The sequence below is a fragment of the Parasteatoda tepidariorum genome, chromosome 7 (assembly GCF_043381705.1).
Source record: "Parasteatoda tepidariorum isolate YZ-2023 chromosome 7, CAS_Ptep_4.0, whole genome shotgun sequence".
NCBI classification, from domain to species: Eukaryota; Metazoa; Arthropoda; class Arachnida; order Araneae; family Theridiidae; genus Parasteatoda; species Parasteatoda tepidariorum.
The window spans coordinates 83,456,228-83,483,428 of NC_092210.1; the positions used below are offsets into that span (position 1 = coordinate 83,456,228).

The following is a 27,201-nucleotide window of genomic DNA, read 5'->3' on the forward strand; positions in this document are numbered from 1 at the left end:
AAAGAGCGAATAACAGCTAAAAAACGGATAAATTTCGATTCCAGAACAGCGCACACGACTCACCGAGTAATATTAATTTATAATTTTCAAACTCGGCCAGAAATTAGAGTTTTATATACCAAACAATGGTACCAAAGAGAATTTTTATAGATTAATTAGAGGGCACATAAAGAGCCAAAATAGATTTTGTTAATTAACCGGAAAGCAGTTCTTTAGGCTATATATTCGTGGAAGTAACGTGTGAGCCGTGGTGTGGTTGTTAGCGCCACGGATACAGAAGTTTGTAGACCCGGTGATCAGGAGTTCGGTTCTGGTCACTGGTTAATTTTAAATGTATTTTTCTTCTTATTTTATTTAATTTTTTTGATACTAAATTTTTCGATATTTCAACGTGAATAAAGTGAAAAATAACTATTCTTCTTTGGGAAAGAGGGTTTTTAATAACTAAAAAACGTATAAAGTTCGACGCCGGAGCTACGCACACGACTCACCGAGTAACTCCCTTTAATATTAACTTATAAATTTCAAACTGGGCCAGAAATGAGAGTTTTATATAGCAAACAATGGTAACGAAGGGAATTTTTATACACTAATTAGGGGGCACATAATGAGCCAAAATATATATTCGTGGACACAACGATAAATATCCAAATATTTCTATGTCCTAACAGTTTGAAAATAGTGCTAAGTCTTAAATTATCAAAGTTCAAAGAACTTTAGAATTTTTCAAAGTTCAAACAACATGAAAATATTTCTAAGTACGAATTCTTCAGTATTTTTCTAAGACAAAACACTTTGAAAATAATACTAAGTCAGAAATACCTTCAAACGTTTCTAAGCGGAAAAATCTTCAGAATTTTTATAAGTCAAAACGGTTTGAAAATATTACTAAGAGCAGAAAACGTCCTCTTGTTCATAAAAACAGAAGTGATATATTAAAGTGTTCAATCTGTCGGCGCTCCGGCAGCGCAGTTGGTTAAGGCGTAGCACACACGGCCGGTTGAAGAGCTCGAGGTTAGTGAGTTCGAATCTGGTGTGTGTACGCAGAATGTGTCGTGACGGAAAGTTCACTTGTTGGTGGTGTTGTGTAGAGAGGTGTGGGTTGTGGTGTTGTGTAGAGAGGTATGTGTGGTTTGTGGTGTTGTGTAGAGAGGTACGTGCTGGTTGTGGTGTTGTGTAGAGAGGTACGTGCTGGTGGTTTACTGGAAGTTGGGAGAGAGTATGTTCTCCTGGTTGTAGTACGGGAATTCAGAGAGCTGGGAGTTTCGTAAAACGTTAATTTTTTAAAATAATAGTTTTTTCTTTTTGATTTTACGACATTTAGGAAATTAAATTTAATAAGTATAGGGCAAAACGCAAAACGTTATCGTGTTAAAATAAAACCTTTTTTTAAAATTTTTCTACATTTTATATAAAGAAATTTCTTGAGTAATTTTGTTTAATCAACCTTAATATTAAAATAATTAAGATTTTATTTGTATAAATATTATTATTACAGTTTTAAACAGTAGTACCGGTTACAGGGACTTTCCTAACACTGATTGAATAATGTTAATTTAAAGGGGGGAGGGATTGAATCTTTCTACAGAAACGAACTGATTCATGACTTTATGCAAATTACAAATTCATCATTATCGATCAATAGAAGAAAATGATTTAAAGTAATCGTTCAGTAAAAATTAATATACTTTTAGTAAAGAAGTATACTTTTCAATTATATCAATAATGTAATATATTATTATATATTTATATATCTTCCGCAAACTTTTTCTCTAAACTATATTGCTTTTAATATACAGTTCCTTGGCATAATTTATTAGACAAACTGTAGGATTAGTAAAGAAGTATACTACCTCTACCGGAAGGAAGTTCTTTAAGCTATATATAAAATCTATATAAAATCTACCGGAAGGAAGTTCTTTAAGCTATATATTCGTGGAAGGAAAGTGTGAGCCGTGGTGTGGTTGTTAGAGTCACGGGCAAAGAAGTTTTTTGACCCGGTGGTCTGGGGTTCGGTCCTGGTAATTGGTTAATTTTTATTAGGGGACACCGTGGCGAGGTGGCGAGGTTATTAGAGCCACGGGTAAAGAAATTTGTAGACCCGGTGGTCAGGGGTTCGGTGCTGGTAACTGATTATTTTTTAATTATTTTTTCTATTTATTTTGTTTTATGTTTTTTAAATTTATTTTTCGACTTTTCAACATGAATATAAAGTATTCGATATATAAAAATAAATATTCTTCTTTGGGAAACAGGGAATAATAGTTAAAAAACGCATAATTTTCGACTCCGGAGCTACGCGCACGAATCACCGAGTAACTCCCCTTAATATTAACTTATAATTATCAAACTCGGCCAGAAATTAGAGTTTTATATACCAAACAATCGTACTAAAGGGGATTTTTTTACACTAATTAGGGGGCCCATAATGTGCCAAAATAGATTTTGTTAATTGACCGGAAGGAGGTTCTTTAAGCTATATATTCGTGGACGCAACGCGTAAGCCGTGGTGTGGTTGTTAGCGCCACGGGTAAAGAAGTTTGTAGACCCGGTGATCAGGAGTTCGGTTCAGGTCACTGGTGAATTTTAAATGTATTTTTCTTCTTATTTTATTTAATTTCTTTTATACTTAATTTTTCGATATTTCAACGTGAATAAAGTGTTCTCAATATAAAAATAACTATTCTTCTTTGGGAAAGAGGGAATAATAGCTAAAAACGCATAAATTTCGACTCTTGAGCTACGTAGTCGACGCACCAAGTAACTCTCTTTAATATTAAGTTATAAATTTCAAACTCGGCCAGAAATTTGAGTTTCATATACCAAACAATCGTACCGAAGTTAATTTTTATACACTAATTAGGGGCACATAATGAGCCAAAATAAATTTTGCTAATTAACCGGAAGGAAGTTCTTTAAATGAAACATTTTGTTATGCAATAACGGATGAAAATGCTACGTCAATCTGCTACAGTTGAGTGAAATTCTGACTAATAAGTTAGAAAATTACACAAGTTGTCCACTTTAGCCCGTTACTCCCTTATATATATATTTTTTTTTGTCTAGCATAATTTTTTTATGGTCTAAACAAAATAAAATACATTATTAATGCATTAAATGTTTTTCTCGATTTTAATTGAAACAAATTTTTTACAAATTAACCGTAGCGATGCCTCTTTCATTTACTATACCGAGTTAGTTCTCGTCATAATATTCCGTCTTCCCATGATACAAAATATTTTTAAAAATATTTCAGCTTTAATTAGAATATTACATTTACAGTGATCTAGAATTTATTCATGAATTTTGCAAATAATTTGATAAATTTAATATTAAGTATGCAATATTGAACTTTAATTTTCTTCTTTTATTCATGAGCAATCTATTTCTATACTGCATAGTTGAAAGCATTTTGAAAAAATACATATCGCATAAAATTTACTTCAAATATATGTATATAAGTATAAATATATTATCCTTTTACATGACATTGTTAACTTCATTAATAACGTGTACATAAATAGTAGACATAAACGTGGTTTTAGTACACAAATTTAAAGTTTTCACGAAACTGTCAAAATTTAAAATTTTTTTAATTTTTTCATTATACGTTTTAACAAATTTTGAACACGAACTAACAAATCTGCTTTTTTAAACATTATTCTTTAAGTGTACTTTTTTTCAAAAGTATAAGCATAATTTTTCTAATATATGTATACAAATCCGCAAGTTTAAACCACAGAAAAAGAAGATACCAAGAAATTATCATCCTTTGTCTTCTTGAAATTCGAGCTTTATTTAAAGAATGATGCATAAAAAATGAAGTTTTTGATGTATAGAAAATGCATTCATTCAACGAGATTCTGTAATTTAACTCTTGATTGTTTCTTCTTAGTTAACAAAAGATGTAAGCTGTTAAAAGTGTTAACAACTTGAAGCGTTGATGCACAATAAAAAAAATGTATTCACCAAAGACTTTTATATATCCAAATTTTTTAAAGATTTTTTTTTAAAATTACAAAAGTTACTCTTTTGTGGAGAGCAAACACAAAAAAAAGGAAAGAAAATTTGCTTCATTACAATCCCTAATTAGCTCGTAGAAGAGTTATTGTTCTATTGTTAAACATAATTATTTTCTGTTTTTAAAATTATTTTTAACTAGGGTCTGAAAATAAGTATTGTTAATTTGTTTTTTTAATTTTGCACAAAAAATCACACACTAGCATTAAAGTTTAAGAATCTAAACTTAGAAAAACATCAAATGAACTTTTTTTAAATGAACCTCAATCCATTTACGGAAAGTTTTTTCCATTTTTTTTTTTTTTTTTNTTTTTTTTTTTTTTTTTTTTTTTTTTTTTTTTTTTTTTTTTTTAAGATTGTAGCCCGTGTTTAAAATTTCGAACAAAAATGAATTTCTGAACTGTAAATAAATAACTGAACTGTAAATCAAAAATTATTGATAATAAAATTATTGATAATAACGAAAATTATTGTATATCAATTATTTGCCGACCGGCCTGATTATTTCCTTATCTGCCAACCGGCCTGTGTAGGGGGAAGGGAATTGTCCTTGCATCAGAAAGGCCCTGGGTTCGAATCCCGGGGAGGGCATGGATGTTTCTTTCTCTCTCTGTGTGTTCTATGTCCTTTATCCTTTGTGTGGGAATGTGACCCGCCTTTCAAACGGGTTGTGGTTGTGTGAATGGCACGGCAGAAGTCGAATTCCTGACCATAGATGGCGCCACTGAAAAACTGGAGCAATCGCAGCCCCACTGCCTAAACAGGCATACGACAAAAAAAAAATCCTTTTCTTTCTTAAATGCAACTAAAACATTTTACCGTTCTTTTCTTCATCCATACTCTCTTCCTTTATAAACAAAGGTAAAAACTAATTTAAATTGATTCTCTTTTTTGCAAAGAACTTACCAGATTATCATCTATATATTTATTTATCTTATCTGACACCAGAAATGCCAGTATTTCTCTATCTAAATTGGCAACTATTGCCTGTAATAATTCATTTCGTTAGGTAGCTTTAAGTAAATATTTACGTAGTGTTTAATGAGTTATGGGTTACGCAATTAGTTAGATTCATTTTGTGAGGGAGTTTTAAGTGATAATTTAAGTAGTGTTGAACAGTTATTTACGTGTTAAGTATTTTTTAGAATAATTTATATCTTTATAGAAACAAAAACTAAGCCATGTTCATTTATTAAGATTTATTTTTGACCCTTTCTAAATAGCTGTTAAAATTTTTAACTATAAAGGGTTGTATGATGCGCATTAAAACAGTTATCAGAATTTTTTTAAACAGTTGAATGCAAAGAGAGAAAGCAAATATAAACCTAATACCAAGTTTATGTAAGATTGTAATATGCTTGAATGCAATCAAAATTGTTTTTTTTTTAAATTTAATGATTGATTATTATACACAATTTTATTCTGTACATATCAGCAACAAAAGCATTTTTGATTCTTTCGTCAGTGGGTAAAAGAATTAATTTAATCAATTCATGGACCATGAATTATCAACCATGAATTCATGGACCATGAATTCATGGACCAGAATCAAACGCAAAGGCTTAAATTGAGTTACTTACTATCAGCTTAAAATGACTGTTTTTTTAACTTCTAAGCTAATATGTCCTTTTCCTGACATTCAAAATTTGGTGAATTTCTTTTTTTTTTTTTNTTTTTTTTTTTTTTTTTTTTTTTTTTTTTTTTTTTTTTTTTTGAGCAAATAGCAATAAACTACGCTACTGGCTGTAAGATAATTATAAATGTAACTAAATAAATATACAAGAAAAATTTAATTAGTTTGAAGACTTTAAATTTGAATAAATTTTTTGTTCCGAATTGTCATGCTTCCATTGAATCACCCATTGTACAGTGTCACCTTAAATTTTCATTTGTACAAATTAAACTTAACATTTTTGTTTCCCTAATGATTATGAATAAGGGTTGTCTTTATTATCCTAAATTCGGGACATGAATCAATCGAAAGTTAGTTACGAGATTGGTGCTCAAATTTGATCAAATTTTAGAGCGATTAAACTGAACATCTGAATTTGTATATCATTTCGATTTAATAATATACGAAGTGTGACTCAATTCCTTATGAATTTAATGTACTGATACTTAATCTTATGTAAAATTCTCAGAGTGTAAAATGCCAATTAAAAATTTTTTTTACGTCCACAACAGCGCATTGTTTTCGTTAAATTTATCAATTTTAACATAACAAACATTTTCTTTTTATCCCTATAATTGTTAAGGGATTAGTTTTACCAGAAAAAATAATAATAGTAACATTGAAACAATAATAACGCTTTATTTAATTTTACATTTAAAAAAATTATGTAAGACCTCTGATGTTAGTTTTCAGATCATTTTATTTTTGATCAAATATCAAACAATGTGTGATTCTGAGACATTATCAATTTAAAGAAATAGTAGCAATTGAAGATCAGTAGGGAATAACAGTTTATGACTATGACAGTTGATTCTGAGAAAAAAAACGATAGTTTCAAGGCTTGAGATTCTTCAGAAGCAAGTACATGATGTAAATCGTAGTAATAAAAGTGTAAAAGCATGTAACATGAATTTACTTTTATCCACAAAAAAAAATAATTCGAAACAAAATTTGCATTTTTTGATAATGAAAAAAAAATTGAAAATCGAGTAGGGCAAGAATCGTTTTTTTTCCTCTAAAAATTCCTCCCTAAACTCCGTCACTGGTATTCCTGTTCCCAGTATTCATTATATTCTTTGTTCTTTTTCGCGCATTCCTCTTCTTTTCATCTCCTGAAGTGTATTCTAACTTCGGAGGTTTTCGTAAAATTCTCGTGACTCAGATTTCTCCAAAAATCCTATTCGAAATTGTAAATTTTGATGTTTAGCAGCTTTTATGGGAACAGTAGTATCGTACAGATTTCGTTGTGAGACGATTTTCCTTTGAGATATCAATGAAAATTGCTTATTAAATTTTTTTTTCTCAGTTCTTTACGCCTCCGTGGAGGCTTGACAGATAAAGTAGCTCGTTCTTCTCCGTCTTTTATTTTAAGTAATGAATGTGGTAGATGGTAAGAGCCTGCCATAAATATTCGCATAGAAATATATCTCGGGATCATCTCTTTTCACCTTGAGTATTGACCGAGTAAAAAATGGGCATTTTTTGCGGTGAAACCAGATAAATGTTCATTCCACCTACAAGCGATAACCGCAGGTTTCGAACAGAAACGATTCGTTCTTTGACTCTCAGACGGGAATCATTTTTCCGCTTTTTCCCATATTTCCTGCGTAATAATTCTCGATAGAACCAATTTTTTATGTCACTTATTTGCTAAAATTTAGAAATGCAACAGAGGGCGATGTAATCATCCTTTTGTAAAAAATGGACTTAAACCTTTGCGTGGATAGGAATTATTTTCTTTGCTGAATTCACTGATTTTAATGCACTGACGGTTCTTCGCGTAAGGAGTCATACTTTTACCTGTTTGTCTTCTCTGCCTAGCAAAATCGGGTTTTCCTTGTCATTATATAGGGAAATACTTGTATTAGCGAGAAACATTCTCCCGATTTTGATGATTTGAAACGTTTTCCGTCCATTCCTAGAATTGATTTAAGAATAAATGTTTCCCCCCCCCCCGGAAAAAAAGAAATAATAATCAGTTTGCTCTGTATTCAACTGCAAATAAGTCTAAAGGTTTTTTTCCCTTAAAGATCACTAATTGTCACCCCATTTCTTAAGATATATCTATGCGATTCGAATATTTTAAGACACATATTAGGTAACTATTAAGATAATATTCAGTCTCTACAGTAGAATTTGTAGATTTGTCACAAAACGTTTATTTATTTATTTTTTTTATTTTTCAAAATCGCTTTTTTATCTCAAAATTTACATTATACAGAATTTACAGGTAACCATGTTTTGAAAGCAATATTTTACCTAGCTGAGATTATATTACCAAAATTATTTTTAAACTAAATTAAGGAGTGAAATTCATTTACGGACAAAATGAGGTCTGGGATCATGTGTTTTGAAGAAGTGTTTAAGATTTGAAGAAGTTTTAAAGTACTTACAAAACCAATAGGCTAGTTTAAATATTTATAGCACGTAAATAAGCACGATGTTTTTCATAAACAAGCTAACCGTATTAGTATTGTTTTATGGACTTCTATTTTTATTTATATTATTATTATATTTGAATTTCTCTGAAAATAGTTTATTAATCATTTAATTTTTTTTTATTAACTGTACAAAATTAAAAAAAAAAATATCTATATACTATTTTGTTAACTTCATCTAATAATATGACTTTTATAGGAAATAGAAGGATAATAAGCTTGTTCGATAAATTAGAAATTCAATTCATATATTAGATATGTTATGTTGAAAACATATTGTGTAGCATTCATTTGAATTAAATGAAATTTTGCTCGTAATTAACATTTCAATAGTTTCTTTAAAAATGGAATTTAAACTGGCAATAAATATGCATTTGCATTTGGAAAGACAAAAAACCAATAAATTTTGAAGAGACCTTTATGCAAATGTAAAACAAGTTTCAATTTAAAAAATATATATATTTATATATATTCAATTCATTTCGAGACAAAAAGAATTTTGAAATGTCGGGAATGTTGAATATAATACATCATGACAGTTTAATACGATGAAAGGAAAAATGAAGAAAATAAAACGAATTACTTATTGAGTAATCATCCATGCGAAGCAGGGATGATTGCATTTATATGTTGATTAATTTTTCAAATGCAAATCTCATTTTTAAATGCAAATTCATTTCTGTTATTTCCTTTACAATTAAAATGTAATAATTTGCATTTAATAAATCAACTCTGTAATTTTATGTGCTTAGATAAACATATACGTTAAATATTAAAGCTATTATTGTTTTATGCGAATGAAATATTTGAATACGTCTTTTCAATAAAACATTCATTTTGTTTAATCACATAAAAAAAACAAGAATATAAAAAAAAACAATTCTAATCGGGATTTACTGAGGATTCTGACTTATTTATGAAAAGTAGTTTACATATCTCTTCTCATAGGAAATAAAATCTAGTAAAAATACCGTGTTGTATTCTAATGACATTTCCAGTAAAAAACTATATCTAGTAAAGAACCATATTTTAACCATTTATTTGGCAATTCTTTAGTTTATAAGTTAATTGGTTACCGGAAATTCTGGTTATAAAAATCATAGTTTCTATTGCATTTAATATCATTTAGTAAAAAATACAGAGCTGAAAATTAAGTTTAGCGAAAGAAATGGTTTTTATACCATGCTGTAAGTTATCCTGATGAAATAATCAAATTGTACCACTTTTACGAAATGTTATCTCATATTATAAAGCGAAATTTAATTTTTATTTTACCGAAAGCATTATCAAATAATTGTCAAGCTTTTTTTTGTCTTCCCATAGATCTAGCAACGGTACATTTTACAATATTCCGGTAGTTTTGGCCTTACATTTTTCTCCGTGCTCTTAAATAATTAGTTGATTAAACAAATTCTAACTTATTCATTTGTATTCTTAAACTAATATATACAAAGTTTCATAATGGTCTTTTTTTGAAATTTTATGCACGAAATGAATAATTTTCAATAAATCGACACTTTATTCTTTTCATTTAAAATTTATCATAGTTGAAGTGTTTAACACGTCAGAGTATAGTTCAAAAATTATGTTTATATTTTTTTAGAAAACAAACGGAAGGGTTAAATATATGAATTAACAAAAATAAAAACGAGCATTATAACTCAATCGAGAAGTCAAGTTACAGTAATGTAATATAAATGCAAAACTTAAACTGCACACAGATGTTGTATTGCTTTTAATGAGCAACAAGAATGATACCGAAACAATAGCTGTAACAATATGAATAGTACTCGAAATATCACAAGATTTTTTTTTAAAGTTTCTCGTCATTGATGGTAAAGTTCGAAACAGTTTTATAACCCTAATTATCTAAGATCAATCTTTCGTTAAATCAATCTATGAGTCATCTAAATCATAATTTAAGTCATCTTTATGACAGTTATGCTTAAATTTATCAAATGCCATGGTAATTCCACAGATTCTATGCCACATTTGACTCATGAAACTGACTCATGAATGTATTAGTAAAAAAACATTCTTTAAATAAATTTTTATGCCAAAAATATCTCAGTTCCAAATATAAATTAGGACAATTAGTTTATTCATACTAAATTTAAAAAAAAAATAAAAATGAGATTATAAAGTTATAGTTATTAGCTTTTTAAATGACAGTTATTTAATTTTTATTTAAAATTTTAAATGTAATTTAAATTAGTTATTTACAGATAGAAACTTAACTTACTTTAGGATACCGCAAGGACTTAAGTTTGGCAATAACATTGCTGCTATCGTTGTGGCTTCCATACCAATTATAGTAGTAAATGCCAGTACTAGTGTCATTAAAAGTGGCAAAACATAAAAAGTTTCCATCTGGAGACCACCAAAGAGCTTGACTTGATTTCAATATTTCTTCTAAAATAAATAAGGAAAATACTATAAGCTTAAAAAAATGCTTTTAATGCTTATTAGGAGATTTTATGGAGAGAAAAAAAAATTAATGTTTCAAACTCTGTGCACTTTAAGTGAACACATAATAACAAGTAATGTTTAGAGAAAAACCCTAAACAATTATCAGATTTTTTTACTTTACATACAACCAAACCAAAACACGAAACCAAACAAAAAACCAAACCAAAGACACATACAACCAAAATAATGACTAGCGTACAATCTGTGAATTTATTATGAGCTGTTTATCAAAAATCCTAATATCAAGCTTTTTTTATGTTGGAAAGTTCGTAAACTGTAATGCTGCGTGACTGAATATATTTATTGCATGCAAATGAAGTATAATTTGTATAAAAATAAATCACTGATATAATAAAAAAAGGCGTATAACAAAAAATCGCGTGATAATAAATATTGCAATTTTGTATATTAATAAATTACATTATTTATAATTAGGTGAAGTAATAATCAACAAAAGTAAAGAATCAAAAGTATATAAAAGATAATGATAAAAAAAAGGTATTGAGATCGACTCTACGAAATCATGCACCAATCTTTTTTTTATTTATTTATTACTATCTGAGTACCCGTTCTTGGTACTGGGTGAAAAAAAGTAAACAAAATCAAAATATAGTACTGAACGACACTATGAAATCATGCACAAAATGAATACGCATACCATAATGAATAAAGCTAAAATAATTAAATTTTTTTATTTATTACTAGCCACTTCCAACTACCAACTACCTTTTTAAATTAGTAGAATTTCAAGGATTTCGAGATTTAACTTCATTCAGTAGAAAATCAAGGCATGTGCATACTCATATTTCTCACGTGAGAAGTGGATTTAATTCCTACATGTCCGCATGGCATCGTGAGTATTGTTGTGGATTTGTTACTAAAATGTTCAGTACAAAATATACAAATGTTAAAAATAAAAATGCGATTATCGCAATCATACATTTGATGGAAAATAAATCAAATTAGCAGCTTTGCCAAATACAAGATACGCAATTATTTGCTATTATTAATTTAGCGAGCCAATGAATTTCATTTTTAAGGGTATAACGTCAGAATGAAAAGAACTTTAACTGTCATAAATTTCTTTAAGTTAAGAGAACACACATATCTAAAAAAATAAACAATAAATTTTAAAGCAAGAAAATAAACTTTAAAAAAATAATTTAGCTTAATGGTGCAGTTCAGGATTTAAAAGACTGTATTAGCATCACGTTAAAATTTAAAATTAGTCTTTTCATTTATTTGACACGTTTCATTGGTAATTGAAAGGGACTTTAGCTTGCCAACCTGCCTTATTTACAATTTTAAGAAATGAAGAAACAAGTTTGGTTATGAAAACTTTTCTTGATCGTGAAATTCAGCAGTTCATACTTTACTAATCCAATACGAGCACTCAAACATATAACTTTTGTTCGATCGGGGCATCTATACGCTGTTTTGTACCCAACCTCTTATCAGAAATACGAACCATGTATTGGCGACTGTTTCTTCGACTTGTCTCAACTTGACATCCTTAACTAATGTGCGCAAATTTTAATATCAAGATACACTGTAAAAAATATAATGATATGTTCCCATTTAATTTAATTTCAACATTGGTCTCAATACTTTTCTTACCCATATAAAATTAACATACGTTCATAATATTTGTCGCTATATTCGTAATTATCGCTTCGTTAAATAATAATTATCGCTTCAATACTTATTGCTTCTTATAATAATCACGATATTGTCATATTTGATACACCTATGCTTTTCAATGGTAGCGCGTGACATGTGTAAGGCGGCTAGTTTACGAGTAATGGTCATTTATTTTGTCCATTAATTATGCTTTTTCAATACAAAGGTTACTTTTTTTATTTCAATTTGTACCTATTACAAAAATTAATTTAATGTGATTCTTGAAAAAGTAATGACACTAATATTTTATAACAATTTTGGAGAACTAATACCGGCATTTATTTTGAAAATGCGAAGTCAACAAACTACTAATGATTCCAGTTGGTGCTTTATAAAGTATGTTATTAGATACCAATGGTATTGCCATTATAGATTCTGTTGTAATGAGATCTTATTATGCCTACTAATATAAATACTTTGTGTAATAGTTTTTTTACTGCACTTCGAGAGGGTTAAGTACTCTAATGTAACCACACTACACGTTTATGCCACCTAATACTTAACCTTTATTTATTTTATTTATTTTTCTTAATTGTTGTTCATTCTGGTGCGGCATCATAATATTAAACTTATCATATTATGAGTTATGTTTTACTGACTTAACTATATAAATATACATATAATATCTTTTAACATGTGATATTCAGAATTTAGCACAACTCTCCCGTGGCTTAAAAAATTAATATAAATTTATTTCATTAGTTTGTGTTGAGTTTCACTTATTTAGGTTGATGGAGACATTCTTTAAAAGCGTAAGTATAAATTCAAGAAACTTGTAGTTTCATGCACCTAAAAATGCAAAATCGGTGACATCTTGTCTATACGTTGCTAAAATATTAACGTTGATTTGTTAATGAGTACCTTACTTATCAAACGTATGATAAGTAAGTCATAAAAATAAAATTTTTGATTTATTAGACTGAAAACAAGAGAACAACACATATTATAAGACATTTATCAAATCCTATTGAACACTTTTTTGGAATGTAGTGCAAGATTCGGTAGTCTGAAAAAGTTTTAAAGTATACAGTTAGGTTGGCCGTCTTCTTGAACTTATGTACATCATAATTGAAATGGATTGAATGGAATAGTTTCTGAGAAATCAAATTTCTGAGAAATCAAGAACAATTCAACCGAACTTGCTTAAATTTTGTAGTTTGCCATTTAAAAAGCTGTAAAAATTTATATACCTTACGATTAAATATTTTTTCGACTATTATTAAATAAAATAATAAAAAATAAATATTTACTAAAAGTTATATTTTGTTGGAAATTATCATTGGCTAAACGAACTTAATAAATGTGTGCAATAATTTTTCGATCGATTTGCCTTGTGAAATATGTAATTTAAGAAAATTAATATTAAGGGGACCTAAGTGCAACTTGATATTATCAAAATTATTTTCCTTTCTCAATGGCAGTTTTTTTAATAAATATTTTCAATGAAAATCAAAGAAATAATATTAAACATCATAAAATAAATTTACTAAAATTTATATTTGCATTTGAGAAATGACCGACATTACAGAAATTTGAAAATGCTTTAAACAGTTCTGGAAAACGATGGAGTTTTATTTTTTAAAGAATATGGTCTGATGGTATATGGTATGGGTACTGCAGTATCCTCACTACTGAGTCAAACTCCCAAACAACAACTGCTCCCTGACGCAGTTGTGAAATGAGACTATGATACTTCAACCTCTCTAACCGAACTTTGAACTGAAGTGAACTGTAGCTTTGTTAAGTTAAAAACATTCACGCACAAGTTTGTTCACGAGATGTTGTTCATCTGAAAAACATATTTTTCTCACTCGCAATCGTCGGCGAGATATGCTTTTTTATTTTATGTATTATTTAATTTTAATTACATTAAAATGTAATATTGGGGATTAATTATTATTTCATGCCTGCTGCATAGAAGACAGGATTGGACTTCGTGATCGGGTCTAAACCTGTAGTACCATGGTATAATAATATTCAATACTCATGGTAAAATAATATTCATTGTTCATTCTGTAATTAGAAGAACACATCATACTTATAAACAATAAGATTTGGTTTAAATATTATAAGATGATGATATGAGAGTATAAGATTTGATTTAAATACTAACCTTCATACAAATAGTCGGGAATCCCATTATATACAACTTCTTCAATGCCACTATTTGTAACTATATGATGTGTGCCATTTACTTTTGAAATGTAGAAAATATTGTTTCTGTATACGTAAGCCTGAAATATAAATAAATGGTATTTTATTTATATAAAGTAATTTACATAAATGCATCTTAGTTGAAGAAATGGATTATTACTTAAATGACAAACATGTGTAGTGGGCAGAAAAAAAATGAACCACCCTGAATAACTTTTGATCTAATGATAGGAGTCTCACGTTCCAGGCCTCCATCTTAATGGTTCAAGGTGGTGACCTTAAATAAGCTAATTAATTATCGAAGACGATATTTTACATTATAAATCAGACACAACAACGTACTATCTCTGAATAAACATATCTATCTTTCGACGGTTTCGGATTTCTGACCCCCAAAATATAGGGGGTGCAATCTGGGATGTATAGTAATAATAGTTTTTGGTCAGGAGAGCGATTCAAATTGATGACCTACTAATGTTAATTTTATATTTTGCGTATTTCGATTAATCTCAGAAACTTTTCAAGCGAATTAAAAAAAAAATTCTTACAATTATAAAGATAACATATCCCCCAAAAATTGTTTTCTGTGAAAAATAAATTTTAGGAAATAATTATTATTTCTTATTATTTTGTTTAAACGAAGTTGAAAAAAAATTGTAAAATATACCCATTTTAAATTCTTCTAAGGAACCTAATTTTAAATTACAAAATACAAAATTTTAGCGAAACCGGTAGAAAATTTCCTGGAATTTGGAATATGTAATTTTTTTTTTAAAATTTAATTTCTCAGGAACTATTCAACAGATTTCAAACTGCCAAAACTTTCTATTTTGCCATGTAAAATTATGTAAAAAATTGTGTCCCTCACAATTCAACATTTCTTCGAACTTACGTGAATAAAATAATAAAAAATAATAAATATTTAATAAAATTAATTTTTTGCATGGAGTTATCTTTGGGTAATCGAATTTTATATTTGTGTGAAAAACATTTTTTCAATTTGCTAGAAAATTTCTACGCAAGATGTAAAATTACGTATTAAAGTGTATACGCAAGATGTAAAATTACGTATTAAAGTGTATACGCAAGATGTAAAATTAACGTTAAGGGGTCCAAACTTTGGACCGATCTCCTGACCAAATTATAGGGACCTTATTTTCCAGATTGCTGATATTGGGGGGCCAGAAATCCAAATCCGTTGAATATGTTTATTCCAAGAAAGTACATTTTTTGTGCCTTATTTCGTAATTTAAAATATCGTCTGCATGTATTAATTAGTATATTTGAGATCACCCCCTTGAACCATTAAGAATGAGTCCTAGAACGTGAATATCCTCTCATTATATTATTCAGGTTGGTCATTTTTTTTTGGTGCACTGTCCACTACTGCCAGAATTCTTGTTGAGAGTTTAGATTGATATTTAATCGGAAGGTGATAATAAAACATTTAGATTTAATTACAGATAATAAATTTACTTGCTAAATAATAACTTGTTAAGAAACTATCAATTAATATATTCATGCTACAGCCGGTTGCGGGCCAAGGGGGAGGGGCGGGGATTTGAAGTTTAAAGCTTTTGATTTCATGACTATCAATGGGATTGTGATCAATGTTACGTAGAAGTCAATTTTGCTTCTCTGACAAGTTGTTACTACTGAGTTGAAGATGTATGCAGAGTGCGTCCCAGTGAGAGTTTAGTACTTTGGCACTGTGCAACTATTCTAGAAGAATAGTGAAATATTATAAGATTAATAGGACTAAATAACTGTGGTTTTGTAAGATATTTTAGGTGGTTTTGTGAAAAACTAAATGATATTTTTTAAAAAGTTTTTTTAGCTAAACAGTATTTTTTCATTCTTTCGTATATACTCTGTAAATAAATTTTAACATCACTATTAATAATGTCTCATTTAGAAGGAATCTAATTTAGGCAAGGAAATTTGTAGCACTAATACTCGAAAGCTATTTTTTAATCAATCAAAATTATTTTAATTCTTAATCTGTTTGATAGTGTTCTTAAATATTTGCTGACTAATATTTTTTATGTTTTTTTTTTCCTTTTAAAACTTTATAGAGAAAACCAAAATAAATCTCAAAAAAATTTCAACTATTTGATTACAAAAAAGCGTCATTGTTTTATTAATGAGCAAGTTTATATATATTAGTTTTGCATGCATTATACATGATTATTTTTAAAAAATTTAGATTTTTTTTTTAAGTGTTCAGTCGTCCTTTTAACGTCTACAAAATTAAAATATGTATTTTCCTTAAAATCGTCGAATATATTAGAGAAATTATAAGTTATCTTTACGTATAGTCAGCTTATAAGTAAATGTAAATCTTTTTTTGCAATAGTCGAAGCTTTTGAGTAGAACCCTCCTTACAAATCAATTATAACAACGAAATTTTGTTTGCTGTCCCATAGACGCCTTTTTACTTTAACATTAGAAGGCCCGTACTATGCCGTTTATTCCAATCTAAGAACTGAAATTTAGCAATTTGATTTATATTAAGTTTCAATTAAATTTTTATACTATTCCTCATGCTAGTGGATATTAAATTTGAAACATCTTAAATTCCTTTTGAAAGAAAGAAAAGTGAAACGAAACCTTTAATATATGCTTCAAATACTCATGCTCAAAGGTCAAAAAGTTTATGAAATAGACGTTATTTAAAATTGGAATTTATTAGTGTATATAGCAACGCCATGTGGAAGTCAGCATGAAGTCCGGAATGCATTCATTAGTTTAAAGAGAGGCATTCGCAATGTATATCAATTTATTTTCGTAAGGAATGATGCTCGGAGCTTAATTTCAATTCACTCTTTTTCTAATATGTTATCTCCCTTGGGTTTTTATTTATTTATTTATATATTTTTTTCTTATTTTCGAGTTAAAGCTTGTGGTTTTCGCAGTCATCGTTTTAGACCATTTTATACTTAGACTTACGTCTTTTATTGAAAATGGCTGACCGAACTAATATATATTAGTTTTAATGAGTTGTGTCCCCAACAGTTAAATGATAGTTTTACGCATATAGTGACATTAAAAAAATAAAGTCTGTTGTTAATATGCTGAAAAAAGAAAATGAGATCAAAACTACCAGAATATTGCGAAATTTATAAAGTTTTTTGTTTGCGAAGTTTCTTTCTTATATGAGAACACCAAAAATAACGTTAATTTTTACTGAACCAATTTGGTAATTACTTTTGGTAAAATTGCTTATAAATTTATAATTTTTTTTTCTTGCTAATTGGTAATAAATACAAAGAAATTGTATTGAGATACCTAGGACAAAGGCATAAAAACCATTTATTTGGTTGAATTTACTTCATTCAGCTTTATATTTTCACTAAATGTGAGGAAATAAGAACTATAGTTTTAAAAACCAGAAATTCAAGCAAGCTTTTACCAAACATACGAAAAAATTGAAATGAATGGTTTAAATACAATATATTTTAGTTTTGTTACCAGAATTGTGCGTTATTTCACTAGAAATGATATTTTTTCCCCCGTGCATTATTTATTTTGTTCGTAACCTAATTCTTAATTTACATATAATTCACAATTCACTTTGAAGTAAAAGATGCGAAAAATAAAATATGAAAAATAAAACCTTAGGTTTTTTATTACTATCAAAATTTTGTATTATTTTGAAATTTATTTTTTTCCAATTTTTTTTATGCATATACTGTAAAAACCGCAGTGTAATTTCTTATTGAATATCGTTTCGAACAACTCTAAAAACTGTGTGAAAGAGCACGTTTTACCACGAAAGTACCAAATCGAGCTTTTTTGTGTAATTTAAAGTGAGTATGAAAGCTTAAAACACCGAAAGTGCTATATGTTTACATCAAGATCAAGCGCCTTAATTCATACGTTAGATATTTTTGCTCCTATGTGGGTGCGTTTTGAATTATTTGAATTGATAACGAGCAGACAAGTGTTTATGGTCATCTTCAAAGATCCTTTTCACCCACAAAAATAAAGTCGGCTGTTAAAAAAATGAATATTGTTTTCCGCAGTGTAAAAAGGATATTTATTGCTTCTTATTTATATAGTATCATAAAAAAACATTTTTACTCTTTCTTATACGTATTATATGTTATTGTATTTACAATTTTAATGTTACTGAATAACAAACACGGTGGTTAGTGACCACTACTTTATACCAAGTAATGTTAATGAATATTCCTGGTGTTTTACTACACCAAAAACTATCATTTGATTTTGATTCAGTCTGACACTTAGTGGTGTAAAGTTGTTGCCACCGTTTTTGTTGTTCAGTTATATTAAAAGTTTTTCCGTGTACTTAAATAAACATTTAAATATTAAAGTTACTCTAATATCTGATGCCGAGAAATAAGCTTTTAATAAGATTAAAAGTACTTAATAATTTTCACTTAAACTGTCTAGCTTGTCAAAAAAGCTTTAAGGCACTTTTTTTTGTTACCTTATGTTTGGAAAATATAATTCATTAGTTTTGATGAAACAGAAAAAAAATTAATGCGAATAACATTTCGACTTAATTTCCTAGTCAGATGAGTGGAAAAAATATTCTGCACAAACTATATTATTATTTTTAAGCGCGTCAATTATTAGTATTTCTAAAAAAATTGAAACGTCAATTTTAATTTATAAAATAACAATTTTAATGTAAAATATCGTTTTAGAAGCAATTTTTTTTATTAGGAGAAAATAAAATCCAATATTCATTTATCTACTCTTCTATTTTTTTATTTTATTTTGATAGAAAGGGCAAGAAATGCTATGTATTAGTCTACTTAGTAAAGCACGAATCTAAAATTAATGCAAAAACTAAAAATTAAATTTATTTTGTCATGTTAATTGCCATTTTAATTAATCACAGTTTAGACACAGAATTTGTTTTAGCCTAAAATACGAATAAATATTAAAATTTATTTGATACATTTCGTAATATTGAATCGAGTGTATGATTTAAATAATTTAATATTTATTCCTTATTTCTTGAATTCCTGGCCAATCTATTTAATAAAATTATTTATTCCTAATGTAAAGTACTAAAAAATTAGCAATACTTAAATTGATGTAGTCTATAAACAGGGATATCTTGATTATTTTAAATTACTTAAGGCAATCTTAACACTGGAACAATCTTTTGGAATTATCTAAAACCACAATTTGGGGTCAGATTGACCCTGATAAGAAATTGATGCACACGTAAATGTTTTCTTTAATTGCTAAAAATACAATATATAAGGGTTTTTAAGCATAAATTTTATATTTTAGTTTTTTTTAAACTTAATAACAATATAGCAATAGATTACAATATTATTTATACGCATTAGTACACAACATGTTTTAAAATGTGGAAGTTTCATCATTAGTTAGAAATTACCACAGGCGTAATATAGTATAACCATGTTATGTGAAAATGACAGCAGAACGTCGACAAACTTGAATCGACATCTCTCATAGCTATCAGAAGTCTTTATTCTGTATCTTGCGGTGTTGAACGAGGCGTTATTTTAGAGACTGGATTTTATGAATTAAGGGCTATCTAAAACACTGCTTTGGAGTTCTTCAATATGAACAAGAATGAACTCGCAATTCGAACTCAAAAGATTTCTCGAAAACTATTCAATTCAAGCGTGGAGGACAGCAATATCACAAACGTTGTAAAAAAGCTCCATTCCAACTTACAAGCTTCACATAGAGTAAAATAATTCTTCAGAGAGTCTTCACATGGAGTAAAATAATTTCCTGTACATTGAATGTTTTGTTTCAATTTTCTTGTAAAAAAAAAAAGTAATATCTTGAGGAGGAAGTGACATTCAAACAGATAAAAGAACATTTTTTCTTGCTCAGACGTGTAATTCCAATTATGTAGGTATCACTTTTAACAAAGAAACTTTTTCGAATCTGGGATACCACATAATTTAACAAAAACTATTGAGAGACATTTTTTTTAACTAGATGGGTTACAATTTCAGGTCTACAAGTCATCTTCGCAAGGTTTGAAATTTTACAAAATCAAAACCCAGCATGAAACTTCATTAAAGAATGTTTTTTACGAGCGTCAAAATGATCCCTTTTGAATATTTTATGTATTTTTATGTTTATTTACCTTAATATTAAACATAAACATGTTAAATTGTTACGCAGTATACTTAGAAATAATTTAGGATGAGTCAAAAAATATTAGCTTCGAAGCACAGGTGTAGCGTCAAAAACAACATAACGAAAAATGCCCAAAATTTTATCAAATTAACTGAAATGGTTTCCTATGTTAATTAGATAAAAAGAATCATTCTAAACAAAAAAGAGAGTTTTTTTTAAAATCCCAGAATCTTTACTTGAAAAATAAATTTTCATTAAATTAGATTAAGGAAAACTGTAAAACAGAAATCAATAAGTTTTTTTTCCAGACATTTAAAATATCATCTGTTGTTCATTATTTGTTATTAGCCAATTATTTCTATAACAAATTCTTCTTAAACGCATAAAGATATTAATTAGCAGTTATATTCTTATAAGAACTTACTATTAAGAATCCCAGTCTATTATAAATTCTATTAAGACCGAAGCGCTAGATTTAAAAATTGCTCTATGCAGATTTCTTCTTAACTCATCCAATAAAAATGGCAATAGCCCTTTACATATCTTTAAAATTATGGTTTAAAGTAGTGGTTTAAAAATAATATTTATCGTTAAATTAAGGGGAAACTTTTAGATTGATGGATCATTAATATTGGCTCGAGTAATTTTTTATTCCCTCTTTTAATCTCAGTACACTCTTGAGTCTAGAATACCATTGCCTTGTTAAAAGCAGCCTTTTCGTTCAACCCCTGCGTAATCGACCACTGGAATTTCTCCGCAGTCTAGTTCCCAGAGAGATTTTCTCCACATTAGAACCTGTAATTACCCCTAGATAGTGATTACCGTCGTCACCTAGAAACCTGCCAGAGTTGAAAAGTTCTCTCCATGCCTTCAGCTGGATCACTCGGAAAGAAATTACCAGCTTAGTTCCTGATATTAGATTTCAGAAAAGAGAAAAAAAAAACCGCTGGGAAAGAATGTGCTGTTGGTCGTAACATCACTGTGTAATTTGAAAGACTGCTTAAAGCAAGATAAATGAAAAGAACTTGTCAGAAAGTTAGATTCTGATCTTTCAAGAGGTTGGTTTTATTAAAGATTTTTTGTTCCAAAAAAATAAAAAATAAAAGTAATATATATTTTATAAGGACTTCTTGTTTTAGTTCACATAGAAAACTGGTTTTAATTTATTTTTTGAATAAATTACCAGAAAAAATTTGGGTTTTTAATTTAGATATGATTGAATATTGAATTTCCTATTAAAAAAAAGCAAACGAAATATTAAACACTTAGATTTTTAAAATCGGTTTGAAGTGGAGAATTTAACTATGTTTTTAAAGTTTAGAAATAAAAAAAAAACATCATATAGAAAATATTTACATTTGCGGAAATATGAATTTGATGAATATTCAGCTAAAATGAATTTTAAATTATTCAGTTGTTAACTAGCTCGGTAAGGTATTACAGTTTCTCTAATAAAAAAAGTGCTTTTTTCAATATTACAGACTGCAAACTTTTGTAATATTAGACATTAAAGAAGATGTGCCAGTTTCAATAAATTTTGAATCGCTGATATACATGTAAATTTTCATTAAAATTTTCTGTAGTTTTCATATATTCTCTGTCTATTTCTGTTTTTACTATGTGCAAATCCAGGTAAGGCAAATCCGCAGCTAAAAATCTTCCAATATTTAATAAAGAATATTTTGAAATAATTTACGACAACGCGCCATTATATGATCCCATTATCCTGTATTTACGCTTCTATTTTCATATTTGTAATCTGGTAAACTTGTAACGAATACATTTTGAATCATTTTTGAAAGATGCTGGTAAGTGGAAGTACATACGAATTCGCATCACTCTTTATATATAACATTTTGTGTTTCATTCTGTACTTTCTTAAAATATTTCTTCTATTTTTCGGTACNGCGTTGAACTCGAGACGATCTCCTCAAAGGTTCTTCCCGTTGTAGGCTTAGTATTTGTAGCAGCCATTGTGAGCTTTGAATCTTTTAGTTGATCATTCAAAGACAATATCATCGATTTATAATCATTTTTAACTGCATTCAGATCGCTTATTGCCTCCGGAACGCTTTGCTTCAAGTCTTTTCTCAAATTTCCACTAATTTCACATACTTTTTTCAGTTTTTCAACAGCCGATAGAAATCTCGCGTCTACCTCGTTCGCCATTCTCCCGTGTGTGTGTGTGTGTGTGTGTGTGTGTGTGTGTGTGTGCGTGCGTGTAATAACGTAAACTATTTGCTTGTCTGTATTTCGGATTGCGAGTAAACGGTAGGCTTGGAGCTACGTGATGATAGCGCGTATTCTGCATTTTTAAATTTATTGTAATTTTTCATAATTATATTATTATTATTTTTTTATCGTGTCCATGGACAATTAAATGGCCTCATGTGCCTTCAAAATAGCATCTGCAAGCTCCAATACATCATTACTGCAAAGGATCTCACGAAGTTCTGAAGCCAGTGGCACCATACCCAGTTGTGAAACATATGGGGTAAAGGCTGCGTACTCGAGAATGTGATCCGGGGTAAGTTGGACATCGGTGCAGTTTTTGCAGGGAATATAAGTTCTTATTTCGTCGCGAAGAATTTTCATCCCTTTAAAGTGGTTTGTTCTGAGTCTAGTAATTGTTGATGTTAAGATTCGAGAACAATCAAAGTCAGTAATGAGGGGTTTCCTGAAGGAAAGGGGCAGAAGTCTGTGTCTTGCAACAGCATTTGCGTCTGCAAGCGTGATGGTGGTGCAAGGTTGGTCGGCACCTCTGCATATTATTACTGAACTCTAAATATGTCCTCATTTCATTCTCTTCCATTGTTACATTTGGAATTGCACTTCTTTTTGATCTTTTTATTTTGTTTTTGTGCAATCGAATTGTAAATATTTCATACCAAATTTATCATAAACGCATTATGTATAAATTTTAAGTAAATGTAAATAGTATTTATTAAGTGTGTTTATTCATCAAGTTATTCATTTCGCTTTACTGGTGATCCGGACGGTTCCGCTATACTGGTGATAGTTTCGTCAATCCACAACCTGTGTTATTCAGGAACTCGAGCTACAGCACATTTAGTGTCAAGTCAAGGACTCTCACAATATGAAATTCACCATGAATCTAAATGGGTACAATTATAAACAAATAACGAAGTCCGTTTTTCGTTTTTTTTAATAGATTTCAAATTTGGGGGTATTTAAGAAATTGGAATTTTCTTTGGCTCTGTTTTATTTTAGGACAATTTCCATTGTCGTAAAATAAATAGACTATTAATGATTCAGCTTTTTCAAATAGTTTAAATATAACATCAATGATGTTTGCCAGCTTATAGCAGTAAAAAAATTAGCTAAGTTTATTGCCCATTCTGTATAACTTAATTATTTTTCATTCATTTTTCCTGCTTTTCTGAATGATCAACGTGATTGTTATAGCATAAGCAGGCAGCATCACCAGATTATTATTTTTAAGGTTGATTTGAAATCACGTATTTATTTTGTCTATTGTTATGCTTTCAAAACGCGTTACTATAGAACTAAATAATTCAAATTAAACGGTAATTTAAATTAAAAGAAATATATGCAATGAAAATTAAGGCCGAAATGGTACTACTTCGTTCAGAAAAACACGTAATAAAATGTCAAAATTATTATTGATATCAATAAATCTTGATAATAGTTACAAATTGAAGTAAAATATAAGCTATGCACCAAAAACCAAAAATATTGGAGAAACGGGACTAATTCGCTTATAAGAGAGTAAAAAACCACAAACTATTATTGACGTCCATGGCGCTTAATTAATTTTGTTAATAGGTACTAATTGAAATAAAAAACGTAAGCTATGAATTAAAAAAGCAAAATTGATGGAGAAAATGTACTTATTCGTTACGGGATGCCGTAAAATGTCGTCATACTACGTATTATTTACCCTTATTTTTGCTTTGGTTTTATGGATGTTTATTTTTTGTAATAAGTACTATTGGCATCATGGTAATTGGTGCTGTTTTAATAGGTATTAAATGTGCTCATGTGTATGTATAACATATTTTAGGGAAAATTTGGTAACTATTATAGTAGCACCTATACTATATATTTTTTAGAGAAGATTTCTTAAGGCTGTGTTATTTTCTTATCGGTCAGTGTATACCATATTGCGGGTATACCGCTAGCTCTAAAAATACGAGATTCAAAATTTATCTAAGTTAGAAAAATTGTAAAAAAAATTGAAGTCTGTATTTCATTTTTTAACTACATTTTAAAATCAGAGAATTTTTTCTCTGATTTTAATTACAAAAGGGAAATGAATGGAGAATTTAATTTAAAAAGGGAAATGAATGGTGCCGATTACAGCTTAAACAATAATGTACATTTTAATGATAGATTTCTCACGTCTACTCGAAAATATAAGTGCAGGAGAAAGAAGCTGATTTTGAATCATGAATTACTTTGAGCAACAGTTATGCCAGATTATTCTAAATACATTTAGTCCTTTACTTTGATGCTCTGAAATACTAAAAAGCTGTTTTTCTTAATGCACAAAATTCTAAAAATTCAAAACAATCATTCATATCCATATAAAAACTTTTTTTTTAAAAAAAATTGCATCTTTTTAGTAAAAACTAAGTCATTAAAATAAATTTGAATTCAAATAAATGGCAGGTAATTCGTTAACCTATTAGAAATGTGCTATATAATTCGTGATACAAATCAAAAATCGTCAAATAAATTCGTAATATATAAATTCGTGAAAAAAAGCACTTTCGACAAAATACTAAAATAGAGATCTATCGACAAAGACTACTCACTTCTGCGTAGCTTAATAGTATGAGATTGCCGCAACTGATGCTCTCTGGTTATTTCAGTTTCCGTTTTTAAAAGCGCTATATGTTGAACCACCTCACCTAGATTTGGCATGTGACATTTTTAGCGGCAATCATTGGTCGATTCGCCGTGTAAGAGAAATAGTAACGTAAACAAAGCAAAGCAATCGTTGCCACCGGCGGAAAAGAAATACAGCCAAAATTTGCGAGTCACGTAAGATATATATACACTACCGGTCAAAAGTTTAGACTCACTCTTGAATTTTTAAAAATAGACAAATAACAATTAAAAATGACTTCCCTTAAACTGAAAATTACATTAAATCAACTTTATTTTGAGAAATGTAGGTACGCGTATATGGTAAGAATTATAATTTTATGCATAACTAATGAATTTCTTCCAATCTTGGATTCCTCGAAATATCCTCCTTTAGCCTTTATCACAGCAGCACATATTTTTGACATTCTTTTTATTAGTTTTTGTAATGTTCTAGCTGATATCTGGTTCCAGCAACTAAGTAAAGATTCCCAAAGCTTGTTTTGATTGGTACATCTCATTTTTGTAGCATTTCTATGGAGTTCATCCCACAATAGCTCAATAGGATTAATATCAAGGGATTGAGGGGGCCAATCCATGTATTTCAGTACTTTTTTCTTTTCCTTTGATGCAATGTAGTTTCTACACAATATCGATGAAAGTTTTGGATCGTTATCTTGCTGAAAAACAAATCCTTGACCAACGACTCTCTGTCCACATGGTAAAGTGTAACGCTACAATATTCTGTGATAATATTTTTTATCCAAGATCTCCAACTTTATCACCGGCAAAACATTCCCAAATCATGACTGAACTTCCACCATGCTTCACAGTTTCTAGTAAACATTGACATCATACGTTCACCAACTAAACGACGAACATACTGCCTTCGTTTGTTTCCAAACAATTCAAATTTTGATTCGTCCGTAAACAAAACCTTTGACCTCTGTTCTAAAGACCACATAACACGTCTTTTAGCCCATTGCAGTCGTTTTGCTACATTTTGTTTTTCAAAAGAGGTTTTCTAGCAGCTACACAATCTTTTAAACCATAGTCACGAAGTCGACGTGGTACAGTAGATACTGACACAATTTTCTGCCGAGAAGGATTCAATTCCTAGCGGATTTCTGGTGCTGTTCGAGTCCGCTATCGCTTACTTTGAATGCGGATAAACCTATCCTCACGTTTGGACGTTATTCTAGGTCTCCCTGATCGCTGGCGGCTCTTATTTTGTCCAGTTTCTTTCCTCCTTTGCAAAGTTCTGACAATAATGGTCTGAGAAACATTAGTATTCGAGGCAATTTGTCTACTTGAATAGCCTTCTGCATGAAGTGCAATAATAGCTGCATATGTTTCCACACGTATTTCTCGTTTTTGACCCATATTTCTGTAATAAATTGTATAAAAAAAATTTTTGTTTTTAATCTATACTAGTTATTCTGGCTAATTAAGGCTATTATATCAATATTTAAAATTTGTCATTTACGTGAACATAACTTATAATTAACCTCATAAAAGAAGGTGAAAAGTAAATTGTTTATAAACTAAGAATTAATAAATTTTTTTAAATAAATTACACTTCTTTTAGAACAGGTACTTACATGCACTTTCGTTCATTTCGTTATCAACTGCAGAATTGATACAAAATGAAAAAAATAATGAACAGTTTTAAAAGAAAACAGAGTTTTAAGATGTTTGCTTATGATTATGTCAGAAACATTTAACTATTTTTGAAAGTTTTTAAATAAATGCAAGTGAGTCTAAACTTTTGACCAGTAGTGTATATATATATATATATATGTGTGTGTACATATA

General features: G+C 29.0%; 1 protein-coding gene across 1 annotated transcript in view; it reads right to left on the reverse strand.

The window, feature by feature from the left end:
* LOC107440394 (inactive dipeptidyl peptidase 10) overlaps positions 1 to 27,201 on the reverse strand; it is a 220,310-nt gene that overhangs the window by 45,119 nt on the left and 147,990 nt on the right. Inside the window, exons 9-10 of the mRNA XM_071183833.1 lie at positions 14,393 to 14,513; positions 10,373 to 10,542 (exon numbers count right to left, since the gene is read on the reverse strand). Of these exons, the coding sequence (XP_071039934.1) occupies positions 10,373 to 10,542; positions 14,393 to 14,513 (291 nt within the window). The remainder of the gene's footprint in view (positions 1 to 10,372; positions 10,543 to 14,392; positions 14,514 to 27,201) is intronic.